Source organism: Ambystoma mexicanum, chromosome 6q (assembly GCF_040938575.1).
Source record: "Ambystoma mexicanum isolate Mex_15411 chromosome 6q, UKY_AmexF1_1, whole genome shotgun sequence".
In the NCBI taxonomy this organism is placed as follows: Eukaryota; Metazoa; Chordata; class Amphibia; order Caudata; family Ambystomatidae; genus Ambystoma; species Ambystoma mexicanum.
In genome coordinates, this window is record NC_090937.1 from 848,243,142 (window position 1) to 848,256,897 (window position 13,756).

At 44.0% G+C, this 13,756-nt stretch overlaps 1 protein-coding gene across 3 annotated transcripts in view; it reads right to left on the reverse strand.

Annotated features, from left to right (window-relative positions):
- Positions 1–13,756, reverse strand: part of MARCHF1 (membrane associated ring-CH-type finger 1) — a 1,944,794-nt gene that overhangs the window by 509,130 nt on the left and 1,421,908 nt on the right. For all 3 annotated transcript variants that reach the window (XM_069631376.1, XM_069631375.1, XM_069631377.1), the window contains 2 exons: positions 11,825–11,904; positions 10,878–11,606 (listed from right to left, as the gene is read on the reverse strand). In XM_069631376.1, coding sequence (XP_069487477.1) covers positions 10,878–11,606; positions 11,825–11,904 — 809 coding nt within the window. The remainder of the gene's footprint in view (positions 1–10,877; positions 11,607–11,824; positions 11,905–13,756) is intronic.

Sequence of the window (13,756 nt, forward strand, 5' to 3'; positions counted from 1 at the left end):
GAGTAGGTGTTATGGTATTTGACTGGCTATAGTCCTTTCTTTCAGACCCTACCCTTTATGTGGTAATTCCCCATTTCAACTCAACCTTGTCACCTGGTTTGTAGGGTACCATGTGGTGTCTCTGCTCTTTCACCCCTGCTTTTTAATGTGTATAACCACCCAACACATACACAAGGTCACCCCAAGCTAATTTTGGAGTCAACATGGGTCTTGAAATGGAGATCAACCAGGAGCCAACAAAACTAAGAGACCCATGTAAAACATTTAATTACATTATTGAAGGAACTGCAACCAATTAATAAAGACATTTAATGTAAAAAAAGGACTGTCTATAGTACATCACACTGGGAAAAACATGACAAAATGATTTTATCCACAGAAAAAAGAAACACACAATGGTTATATACATGTTTTCTTACAGAACCCTATCCTTGCATACATAACCCACAACTCAGTCATACCTGCATGAAACTACATACATAAAAGAAAACACATTTAAACAGAAATTGTGACATCAAGTGACAGTGATGAATCCTGTCTGGCATTGGCTGTATGCCAAATCAACAAACCAAACATTATATAGACCCACGGGGAAAGAGTACACCAATCAGGAAAATCAATACACAAAATAGACAACATTTCAATGGAAGGATCACTTGATCTAGGCCGACTCGAGTTTCAGCTGGGAGGTCGTAACATTTTCACAGGACCTCTGCCTTCATCAGGGACACAAAAAGCAACTTCTCGCGATTAGGGGTTTGTACCTGAACAACCGTCCTGCTCATGTGCAGGCCTGGTGCCCACCCGTAATGTGTATATGTGTATAGCAAGCCTCTGGCAACCATCATCCGTTCCTGTGGCTCCTGATTTATTTCCTAGCCTGATGAGCCACAGATCTTTCTTTGACTTGACCTGGATCTCCTTAATACTACTTGCTGGTTTAATGCATGAACAAAGGCTAAAGTGGAGTTGATGGGGTATGATTAGCTCATGCTTGCCTCTGCTAAAACAGAAGTCTTAGAGGTGTGTGAAGATCCAGAACCTTGGAATGTGGCAAGCTGGCCAGCCCAATATCGATATCTCCCTTTGACAGTGCACTGGATGTATAATTTTAGTTTTATGTTTCATCAAGTTCTCTCCTGGCAACACTGGTTGATTCAGTGGCTGGTTCATGTTTCTACCATCCAACAGTGAATGGTTTATTTAATGTATTCCACTGGGAATCCATATTCCAATGAACTTAGTCAGCATCTCCTCCCAACTGGTTTGCCACACTTCTATTTATCTAGGACTTCTGCTTTACTTATTTAGGTAACTGGAGATAGTGCAGAATTATTTTGGGAGCCTCTTGTGTGACCAACATTTCCGCAAAACATTGGTTCACCATTAGGACTGTGCCACATACAATGTTCTTGTATCATGCATTGGACTATCAATGGCATGGGCCATTCCTTTCATGGAGACACGCTTACTCCTTACTCCCCACGTCACTGTCTCTACTCATCCCAATTTAACCTATTAACAGTTCCCGATTTCGAAAAAGAAAAGGAGGATGAGCATTCTTAGTGCTAAATCATGAACTTTGGAATACTTTTCCTCCTGAGATTAATAGTTTATCCGATCAACGCTCCTTTCCTTGATTCTGGGCCAATCATATTCATTAACTTTATTGTGTATATTGGCTTTTATCAGCAGCTTTAGACTGCCCTTGATCATCAGACCTGAAAATAATCCACATATCATACAACACTAGTTCCATCAGCGCAAAGTCCTTCACAGTAGTTTCTATTGGACCTATGCAAGTAGTGTTGCCTTTCTTCCACAGTATGCCTTTGGTATGATCTTCCTTCCTCGTTGCCGACAGTGAGAGTATTCATCAGGGAACTCAGTCTGAGATTCCTCCCAAGGATTCCCATTGTTAACTTCCCTTAGTATCGGCTTGCATAGCAAAACCATATCAATGTGACCTTTTTGTCAGCAGTGTCATTAGTCTCACCTTCCTTCATAAGTGCGCTCTGCTTTAGCATCTGCCCACAGTGCTGTCTCGTTCATCTTTCTGCAGCAGTGTCCTGAAACAAAGGCACCTTTTAAGGATACACAATTATGATTTTCCTAACAGCAGTGCTCTCAGTTTGACCTTTGACAGACTATGTTTTCTCTCATCAGTACCTTATTTTTGAACTCAGGTAGTGTGATGAACTGCCATTTAGCACGGGTGTGGCTCTGGCTTTTTAGATTTTTAATAAGTAAAATACTGCAGGTAATTCCATCACCGAAAGGGTCATCTGCTGGCTGATTCCCCTTTTCATAAGCTCCATGTCAAAAGCAACAGTGTGGTAATGGAAATGAGTACTGGCTATGGCCCCAACAGCCCCACCTGTTCCCCATCATGATCACAAACAGAAATATAAAATGTGAATGGTGAAGTAGGCCAGAAATAAACTTTATAAGCAATGTAGTGCCAATAAGAGTAGATTAGATAGGGTGACACAAAGCAGGGCGGCAGGTAGTGCACCTATTATACACATAGGTAGGGAAGGATTAAATGGTGGCACACACACACACAAAGTACATATAATGGACATGAGGAAGCATGTAGACATGAAGAGCATGCAGACATGAAAAATACTTGCACGCAGACATGAAGAACACTTGCACATAGACAGGAAGAACACATATAATGAAGACACAAAGAACAGTAAATATGTAAGAGATAAAGGGCATAACAGGGTGGAAACTGAACCGAAGTACTGCCATTTTAGACTAAACCTAACAAGGCCTCAATTCTGAAATTGAGGCCAAATTGCTTAACACACAGTTGTCACACAGTTGTCAGGCCTCACAGAGCTCAGACAGTAGGCCCCAGTAACCAAGGTCAGTGTGCTGAAGGGAGCTCGGCATAGCAAGCTGAAACCGCACTAGATAACTTTTCCAGTGGCACACAGCTTAATTGTTCAAGTTAATTAGCTACGGTATGTAGCACGGAGAAACACACATATCCTTGAATGCTAGGTGCAAGTGGGTACGGTGCCAATTGCTCGCATAATGAACAGATACGCAGTGCCCCAAATGGCTGACAAATGAAAGCACACACACGATAGAATAGTAGAAAATCTAATAGACAAAATAGAGCTCCAAATAGTTGTCCTCTACCACATGGTTGAAAGAATGGTCATTTATGCCAGAGTCAATTAGATAGCGCACCTGTCATTTTCCTAGCAGATCCAGACACAAAGGCAGCATGCCAAAGCCACGAACAAGGCTGACAGTGAAAGCCTAAAATGAGAACGAGTGTGAGTATTTTCTTTAACTAGATTATTACGGTACACCCATTTATCCTTCCTCACCACAATACTTGGCACTGCTTGAAAGTGGCCAAGAACGATAAGTTAAGACTTGTCCAATCAATGCATGTTTTCCTTATCGACCAATGTAGTATAGTGCCAACCAGTTAAAAGTAGAAATGTGTCCTTGTAGGAGGTTGAACTTGGGATAAGCCACTAGTTATACAAGAAACAATTATAATGAGGTTTGCTTATAGATAATCATATATCCTATATTCTACCATTCAATCCAGGGCTTGAATAGAAGTTTTAAGATAGAAGCTAATTGTGACATCATTTATGACACATTCTGAATATAAAAAGTTGTTGTTCCTGTTTACATTTCAGATTATATTTTGTATGTTCTGCCAGCAACCGTTTTCAAATAATGCTGGATTTTCTTGTGCAGTTGGAGTTACTCTGATTATTGAAATGTTATTTTTCTACTTTATTGATACATTTTGGCCCTATCATAACATTTGGAGGCACTGGTGAGATCTCCAGTGTCTGGTGGAGGGTTGAGGACTCTTCGCAGCGGCTCCCTTGCGGAGACCATCTGCAGGGAACCGTTTGAGTGCGTTCTTACAGGCGGGGTTGGCAGGATACCGGTTTCAGAAAATTTCCTGCCCGGTCTTGCAGGCACAACGATGGGTGCAGAGGGTGGAAGCAGGCAGATAGAGGGGACTCGAAGCCGGCGGAACTCGGGAATTGAAGAGTGTGAGTATATCTGGCCATGAAACTACCTGCAGGGGAGGGTATTGTTATGTTGTTTTGTTGTTTAAGTTGACAAAAAAGTATTGAAGAAGAGAGAGAAAAAGAGATACTTCTGACTATTAGGTGGGGACGGCCAAGCGGCAGGGCGTAAAGCCTGCCTCTTTCGGGGGCAGCGGCAGTAAGAAATAAGAAGAGATACCCCCGCATAAAGAGAAGACATCTGTTTAGAGTAGATTTCATTGGTAGTATTGTTGATGTTATTAGGTATATGATAGGGTGTTAGAGGTGTTTTTTGTGTGTTGATAGGGTAGCAGTTAGAATTATTGGCAGTAAATATCATGTAGATTGAGTGTGTGTTTTGTTGCAGTGAGCTAGGAGGGATGTTGTATTGATATTGTGAGGAATTGTGAGGGAGGGGAGCGAAAAAAGGGAAGAACAATAAGAGCGTGTTGAAACTGAGATTGTTGAAATTATTGGTAAATTGAGTTTTCTATTGTTATAATGGCAGACACCGCCATTGTTCATTTGTATAAGTTGCTATAAACGAAAACTCTTGAAGTACCACATACAGTGGGTCAAGGACACAGCTGGCAAAATGGTCCAGCCTTCTCCTCAAGAAAAGACACACTCGTAGCATCTGCTGCAACATATGGACACATATTTACATGCCACACATATGGGAAAGAAATTACACAGCAGACTGATACAGTATCCCTACAAAATATTCCCACCAAAAATATCGCCGTACATATAGCCGTTTGTCTAGCCATAGGCAATATTTTTGGGGCAGATAATTTGTGGGAGTGGGGATTGTGGGGGTGTCACCCGCACATTTTAAAATAATGCAGGGGTTGCAGGGGTGTCCCCCGCAGGGTCCATGGGTCAATATTGCTGCAAAAATATGCCTATATGTTTGTATTGCAATATTTTTGCGGGGATACTAACACATGGAACCACTGATACACCAAAGAATTGTATAATGACACAATCCCATTGAAAAACACTCTGTGAATCAAGCCCTAAGTATACTTGACTTATGGAAAATGTTTGAGGAAGAGCAGTAGGTCAAAAAAGAAAGTATTGGATGATGAATGACGGGTGAAGCCCACAGTGCCTCCTCCTCCTCAACAACGTTCTCCGTATTCGACTCTGTCAGGATTATATCCATTGCAAGCCGCTGCATGTTACAGTAACTGCCGGTATGACCCCCCATAGATGAAAAGTAATAACAAAGAAAAGGAAAAGGGAAGTGGTGTAAAAGGCAACCTAGCAGAGCATATCAAATATGATAAAGTGCACAGTTTAGAAGTGCAGCTTTTAGAAGCGAAATAAGAGTAAATAAAGGATGAAAAACATGAAAGGAGGAGAACAAGGCGCAGCATTTACACTGGACAAAAGGGTAGCAGGACAGACAGAGTTTAAATTAGACAGACCGGAATATGACAATGATAACATGAAGACTCTAGGGAGAGAAGAGGAGCAGGAAAAAAGAAGAGAAGAGTACTAAAGAGAAGTTATTGGCAGCATTAGCAGAAGAGTGACCGAGAAGAGAGAAAGAGAAGAGTGCGTCAGGAGAGTTGCAGGTAGCATCAGTAGAAACATAATAGACAAAATAGAAACAGGAGTGTATGTGAGAGGAGAAAGTAGTAATGAAGAGCTGGAGAAGAGTGGGAAGATCAAGAGGAGGAAGATGAAGATGCGGCACAAACCCCCCCAGGCAGAGACGCTTGAAAGAATAGTCCATCACTTCCAGGACTACTCCCAATAAATTCAGGAAGTAAAACACCATATGTGAACAGATTAAGAAATGTGTCTGGTCTCTGAATAAGTAACATGGCAATGATATTGAAAGGGATGAAGGGCGCGGCTGCGCCTGTGCCCAAAACAAGAGTTACGCAATTACCATTGCTCCAAACGAGTAGGGCACTGACACAGTATGTGCCGTGGCCACAAACAGGTCAAAAACTATTTGATGGCTACGTTACCATACTTGACACAGGGGCAAAGTGGATTCATGAGTTGGAGAAAAAATGTCAGGAATGACATTAGCAATAGGGGATATTAACAGCAAAGCAATGTACATGACGGTTCACCATTTAACAATTGCAGTGCAGATGTTTGGAGGGCATTGAGGATGTAATACCTGGATACATAAGACATGAGTGCGGTTATGACAGGCAAAATGAAAATAGAAAGATAAGAGTAGATTAGATAGTGTGACAAAAAGCAGGGCTGCAGGTAGTGCATTGTATTAAATGGCGTCACAAACACACACATGATGTACACGTAACAGACATGAAGAAGCACGTAGACATGAAGAGCATGGAGACAAGAAAAATACTTGCAAGCAGACATGAAGAACATTTGCATGTAGATATGAAAACTATTTGCACATAGACACGAAGAACACATATATGAAGACACGAAGAACAGTAAATGTGAGGAATTCGACCCTCTGCCTGGGCTTTTTGGAAATGTTTAATTAAATGGAATGATGGTAATCTGATCTCAGGAAAATGTGTGGGACTGATCCACACACATTTTCCTATGCTCTCACCACAACAAAAGCATTGACCTGTGTTCTCAGGCTGGACACCACCTACAGGCACCGTCCGCCCCTGTCATATTTAGTTGGAATGAGACAGCCAAGGAGGGCACAATGTCATTCGAGGAAGGGGGAGGACCAACATTCCCCCTGCCATGGTCAGCCTGATTAACTGACTAAGGCTCCATGGAAACACTGTTCTCTTTTGTTAGGCCCAGCAGCTCGTGGCAGCGATTATCATACCAACAGAGGATAACAAAGGAGACAGGAAACCCAACAACCTTTCATATGTAACTGTGTCAACCTGAAGCCAGCTTCTGCATCTCAGTATCGATGGCAGTGAACTGTTATGACTGGGTCTGTTGTTACAGTAGGAAACCCAGCAAGGGGGACCCCATCCACAGGTACGAGGATGTGTTTTTCAGGAGCCAGAGAGTCTGGTCTCTCAGCAGCTTCAAGGGAGACCTGCTGCTCTAACGGGAACCACACACGGAGGACAATTAACCAGAGAGACACTTTGAACATAACAGACAGGAAGAAGGGTGGACTTAGTAGCACATGGGAGTGAGCCCAAAGCTCTTTCTGTTGAGAGAAGGGTTCCAAGTATTAGTTCTCGGGCACACCTTGTTGCTGTTTTGACCCCTTTACCTTTCCTGTTGCAAAGTACTCTGATTATGACTTCACGCATACAGAAGATTGTTGGCAGGGACACCAGGATTAGTTCACTGAGGTAGGCTTAGCCTACACCAATCTCTGTGGCCCACTTAGCTTTAAAAGAGGGCTGAGCCCTTCTTTTGGCTGATCATCTGAAGACTTCACAAGAAATAAGAAAGAAGAACTCAACCTTAGACCCTGGCTGAAGGTACAGACTGTCTTACATCTTCTGCCAGTGAAGGAAGGCCATGATATCCAAGGAGGGAAACAAGATCCCTCCCCTAAACTTCTGCCAGGGAACAGAGGGATAAATAGAACTCAGAAGACCCCCCCAGCCACTCCAGAACCAGTACCCAGCCAGCACACAGTGTGCACTGCTAGTCTCTGCAGCAAGCTTCCTGGATAGGGAGATCCAGAAGGTCTTTGAACCTTAAACACTTTAAAGGACAACACAATCCCATTGAAGAAGCTGGAAGAACTGCCTCGACAAGCATCTACCGTCATCCACCTTAAAGGACATTTTCATGCCAGTCGAGTTCCTCAATCTGCAACCGACTGCAACACTGACCGTTGTCAAGCTGCAGTTGCTTACAGACATCCAAGAAGTCTCGACCAGTGCTTCAAAACCGCCAATCAGCACTGAGACAACATCTCCTGACTCCAAACTGCCAGGTAGGCCAGCCTGCAGCCGTTCTTCTAGCTTTGCTGACCAAAACATCTTGCCACCTGATACACGCAGCTGACTCTCGTCTCAAACTCTGACACAGAAGCCTGCAAAGTACCCTGAAGCCAACTTGACCCTGTCGAGCACCAAGAACACCAACAGTAAAAGGTATATTGTGGTTCTGTTCTCCTGATCCTTCCCAGAAGACACTTTTCCACCCTTGTTCTAGAGCCAAGAAACCTTAACAAACTGGGGTGGCTACTAACCATACTGACTACCCCCTGTCAGTATCCAGAGTGCATCCCTTTTCCTTCTTTGAAACTGTCTATCCTCTGCTTCCTTTTACAGGGTATGTTGCATTTCGTAGTGTTGTTAGACTGTCTCTTGTGATAATAATGAAGTAGAAATGTGTATACATCCTTGAGTGGACACTCCTTTTATCATTGGGTAGTAATTGTATTTTCACTGTTTTGCAAGTATTGCAACTAACAAACGATCCACAACCTTTAGAGGAGATAAGCCTGCTGTTCCGTCCATGTTACCAAAATTGGACAAGGAAGATTAAAATTTGAATTGTATATTGTTTATTACAATCTGTTCAGATCCATTCTGGTGTATTAGAGGTGTGGGGCTGATTGATGGTTTAGAAATCGATATTCACCCTTGGACCACTGGTACCCCAGAATTTGATTTGTTACAGTAAACATGTAATAGACAAAGGGCACAACATGGCCTCAATTCTGAAATGCTGCAGCTCAACATAAAATTGCTTAACACAGTTTTAAGGTCTCACGTAGCTCAGACAATAGCCCCCAGTAACCAAGGTTGGTGCGCTGAAGGGAGTTCTGCATAGCAGAAACCACATTAGATAACGTTTCCGTGGAAACACAGCTTAATTGTTCAAGTTAATTAGCTAGAGTAGATAGCAGGGAGAACCACACATATCCTTGAATGCCAGGCGCAAGTGGAAACCGCGCCAATTGCTCGCATAACAAACAGATACACAGCGCCCTAAATGGTTGACAAAGGAAAGCACACACATGATAGAATAGTAGAACATCTAATAAATAGACAAAATTGACCTCCGAACAGTGGTCCTCTACCATGTGACTGAAATAATGGTAGAACCTCTAAGAACTGCAACAAGGTATTATTGACTGCTTACTGCCCCCTCGGTCCATTTGTGGGCCTTAGAGGCTCATTAGGCCACTTTGATCACTTGTGCACCACAAACATATCCTTTTACAGAACACTGTGGCTTTTGCTTGCCTTTTATCCTTTATGTATGACCAAGAATGCTACATCTGTTATCATTCCTCGGGGGTGGGTTTTGTTTAGTGTTTCTATTTGGTCATTCTTGCATTTGGTGTGTTTGATGATAGTACATATATTTGTATAGAAACTTTCTTGGACATTCATTTATTTTGGCCTGTTATACTTGGCTGTTTGGGTCGCTACTGAATCACATTTACATCCCTCTAGCCTTCCCTTGGCCCACGTTACCACAAAAGATGAAGAAGGTATATCTCTTAACTACGCTTGTTTTACCTTTATTATTATGTTGGCTCTTGGTTTGCATAAGTGTTAGGGGCGAGTGCCGCTTTAGCCTCTTCTCATCCTTGTACTCCTGAAGGGCAAAAGTTAATTCGTCCCAGGTAGTGCCCTCAGCTTGACACCTCATGCTTTGCTTTCTTCAGACCTGACATCTTATCTCTACGGGGGTTGTTCGAACCTGAGGTGGAAGGTGTAAAAAGGAACCACAAAGTATGGGTGGGTTGTATGTTCTGTGTGTGCACACTACACATCTTTGTCTAAACCCATCTAACCCATATATTATCTACTACTCCCTTCCTCCACTTAGTGCAGCAGCTGTTGCATGTGAGAGTCTGTTCTAATGAAATATAAAAAGTTCAGTCCCACAGGAAGTTGCGCACTTTCACTTCCCTCATCACAAACAAAATCACATTTGCTTGCATTCAATGGTAGAGGGTAAAGTCACATTTGCCTTTTGAATATAGCAAATGCAGTTCATTCTGAAAACATGGGCACTAATAACGTATTCTATTAAAAGCATAAATCTTAAACACACACACTCAATAATATACATTGCCAATCAAATACGGCATGTATCAAATGCGTCGATTATTTTGGTATTTGAAACCAAGAATGGCTAGTTTGCACTCATTCGCTTATTAGAAAAATACATTTGCTTTCATGCAAACAACCAAATACATCTCATCTTGGGCAATTGCAAATTAATTAAGGTGATTAAACACAATGCAGATATGTCTTACCACATTCTGAAGTAACCATGAAATGCTCATCCAGAAAAAACCATCTCAGACACACATTTCTCTAAAGATCTAGTTTTGTGAAACCCAGGAAAGTTGGAGGACACTGCTTTTGCTTGGTGCCTGGATTCGTACAGTGCCATTTCAGGGACTGGATTTGGGCAGACAGTAGTGTTCCTCTAGTACTAGATATGAAGCGGCTGAAGAAAGGAAGTATGCACATAAATATTCAATACATAAATGCTTGAGCAAGACACTTTTTTTAATCATATCTGGAATTTTGCACAAACGTGTTTCCTGCTCACTCCAGTGCTTCCTCAAGGCTTTGGCAAATTTGGGGAAGAACGTGTTATCAATATGGTAGCTGGGGCACCGTGGCGGTCTGGCTTTTGCTACACAAAAGGAACTGCCTCTACATACCTGACCATGAACACTGGGCTAAACTATCAAGGACAAACCATGGCCATATAATCACTGATAACTAACCATGGTACAACCTAGGTAATGGTTTGTTAGTTGTCATACAATGGCCAATTCTAGTTGGAGGTTCCCAACTGCATTTCTGAACAATTAAAACCATTCCACTGGATATCTTTTTTTTATAACTATAGAAGACATCATTTCTGAAAAAGAAACATGTAGGATACCTTTTTGCAAAAGTTGCGTTATCACAAATACACACTAACCTGCATACTTCCACGTCATCATCAGACATGTCGTCATATGTGGCCGCCACTGTTTCGCTTTCGCTGGGCCCTGCACTCCCTGGCGTTCCATTGAGGGCGACTGCCAGCGTGTCTGTGCCAGGCCCCACCTCCCTGAAGCTCTTCTTGATAAGACCGCTGTCCCTACAGCGGCAGCTGTGACCCTTGGCTCTGTTTCTGCCCCCTTTCCTACTGGCATCGTGTGTCTCCTGAGAGGATGTTGAAGACACCGAAAGGCAGGCGTCCCTGCACCTAGAGCTGCGCCTTCTTCTGTGGCTCACAGGTGGATTCTCCAACAGGGGAGGCTGTTTTGGCTGCAGAGTTACTTCTGCCTGCTTTTTGGAACCCAGCGGGGTCATTTCAATTAAATTTGCACTTGGCGGTCCATCCTGGCTGCGGCACGAGTGATGCCATGTGATCCCTTTCTTGGGATTCTTTCTCTTTTCTTTTGGTTTTCTCCGAGGCTTGGCCCAGAAACCCTCATCTGATGATGAGTTTGACTCATTCCAGCTGGCACTTGGCGCAGCTCTCCGAAGCCTGACACTTTTTTGTCTCCTGTGCTCCTCTGCACTGGGAACGCACGTTTCACAAGTCCCTTTCCTCCTCCTGAACCTTCGTTTCTTACCGGGCTCCCCGCCAGCTGGGGTGACCAGCAAGACAGGGGTCGACCAATCAATATCTTCTTCTAACACATCATGCAAGGTGGCAGATCTGGGCCACGTGACAGGCAAAAGGACAGCATGGAAAATGGAAGAGAAAGCAATGAAAAAACAAGATGAAAATGAGCGCAGGGACATGCACACCGCAAACAACAGATGGCAGGTAAAGAAAAGGCAATTGGTTTATGGAATAGTCAGTTTAAAGGACAGGTGTGAAGAGAGGGAGAAAGGTAAGACCTGCACCTACGCAGCCCCTCGTCCAGCACGTACCTGCAGATATCCTGGCCGGAAGGACAGACCGACGTCTGCGACTCACTCTTCGGCGCCGTTCCTGTCGTGGGGCTGCTCGCCTGTAGAAACAAATTGCATAATTTGGCGTCTTTCCTCATGAAAAGCATCACTGCCACTTTACCACTCGACTCCATGATTGCAGCCTCGTCAACAACATGAGCACAATCGAGAAAAGCAGGAAGTCTGACACACCAAGACCAAAAGCAATACTTCCTGAGGAAGCCCGGACTGCAATGAGCCGCGGCTCGTTTTCATGAACTCTGTAGATGGTTTACAAATGAGGAACAACGCTCCTCGTCCCGTGAAACGCTGTGCGCGCCAGTTCTGCTGATTCAAGGCTTCGTTTTTATGTCCCGTGGAATTCACTCAAGGACACAGCTTTACCTGGGGGGTTGTGTTATCGGTACACGTTTATGACCAACACCCTTCATAATGCAACATCGCTGCCGGATTCATATCAAATGAAAGTGCACTTTTCTTGGCGTGGTCATAGGTGACATTTACTAAATACATTTTCAATATGACTCGGCAACTCAAAATATCCCTCTTACCGTTGTTTTTTCTTTTCTTTATAGAAACTGATACCATAGTCAGCAGTTTAATTATAAAGCACATCACAAGGGTCACTGTCGCCCAGTTGAATGTTACCGATTTTGTGAAACCCAGAATGATTAAAGTCTAAAACTCAATCCACCGGGATACAAATCTATTATCATATATTGTCTGAATCAGGTGCTGTATCCCCCAGGGTAATTTTACAGAATCTATATTTAAAAGAAGTGTTAAAGGTTAATCTCTAGATGTGTATGTTACATTGACACCTTGGAAGAGTTCTGCTCGCAAACAGAGAAAGCCCAAACGCTGTTATGGCGGCCAACAAGGCCACTCAAGCCGGCCCGTAAGTGCTGGGGACAGCAGCACTTGGGCGGAGGCACAGCACCCGGATGATTGCCGGGGGGTCACCCGGTCTTGTTGAGGGGCAGGGCGGACAGTGGCAAGCAAGTGCGGACCCTGTCCACCATGTTGGCTATAGGGCCCCACGGCACAATGTCCCACAGGCTTGTGCTCACATGGTGTGGGCCTACAGGATTGAAATGGGACACAGACTCAGTCACAGGGGCGTAGGAGACCCATCATATCTGGGGGGGGGGGACAGGGGACACCTTGGGGACTTTGCATGGTAAAATGACATGATCCATCAGGCCAGGCCAGTAGCCGGACAGTCCATGTTGTGCGCCCTGCTGTGTGCTGCCCTACTGCTATACGGGTTGTTACGTATGTCTCCATCCCTTACATAGCAACCGGGTTCTCACCCTGCCAGTAGAAGCCGGGATTCCCTAGGGAAAGTTTGGGTGGGCGGTGCTGCTCCCTGACGGCAGATGGAACGGGTGAAATATGGCCCTGTGTATTGCATGCATGTAAATGGGCTGGTAACTAACGCCACATAATGGTTGCCATTGCTTCTTCCCAGGAGTGTCAAAGTACTGTCCAAGTGGTTGTGTTGCCCAATAAAGAAACAAAAGTGGTTTTAATGAGCCTGTATGTTCCACCTGTGCAGTGTTGCCATGGCAACCAGGAGCGCTGGGATTCTGCAAAAAGAGGAGCCTGCGTATGACAGCATTGCCAGGGCAATCCAACAGCATTAGACCAGAGATCATGGCACAGTGAAGAGTAGGTTGAGCTGCCCACCCCCCTTAAACGGTGCATATAAAGTGAGAGGCAGTGGCAGTGGGACAAGGAAGAAGACAAGAGTCATTTGGGTTAAATGCAGGCAGTGTGAAATGGCTTGAGGGGGAATGGTGTCAGTAACAGGGCAGAGATCATAAGGCCCAAGAGCTTGGTGATGGGAAAGAGAACAGTTCAGGCAGAGTGTGAGGGAAGAGGCAGGGGAGAAAATGAGAGCTGTATGCA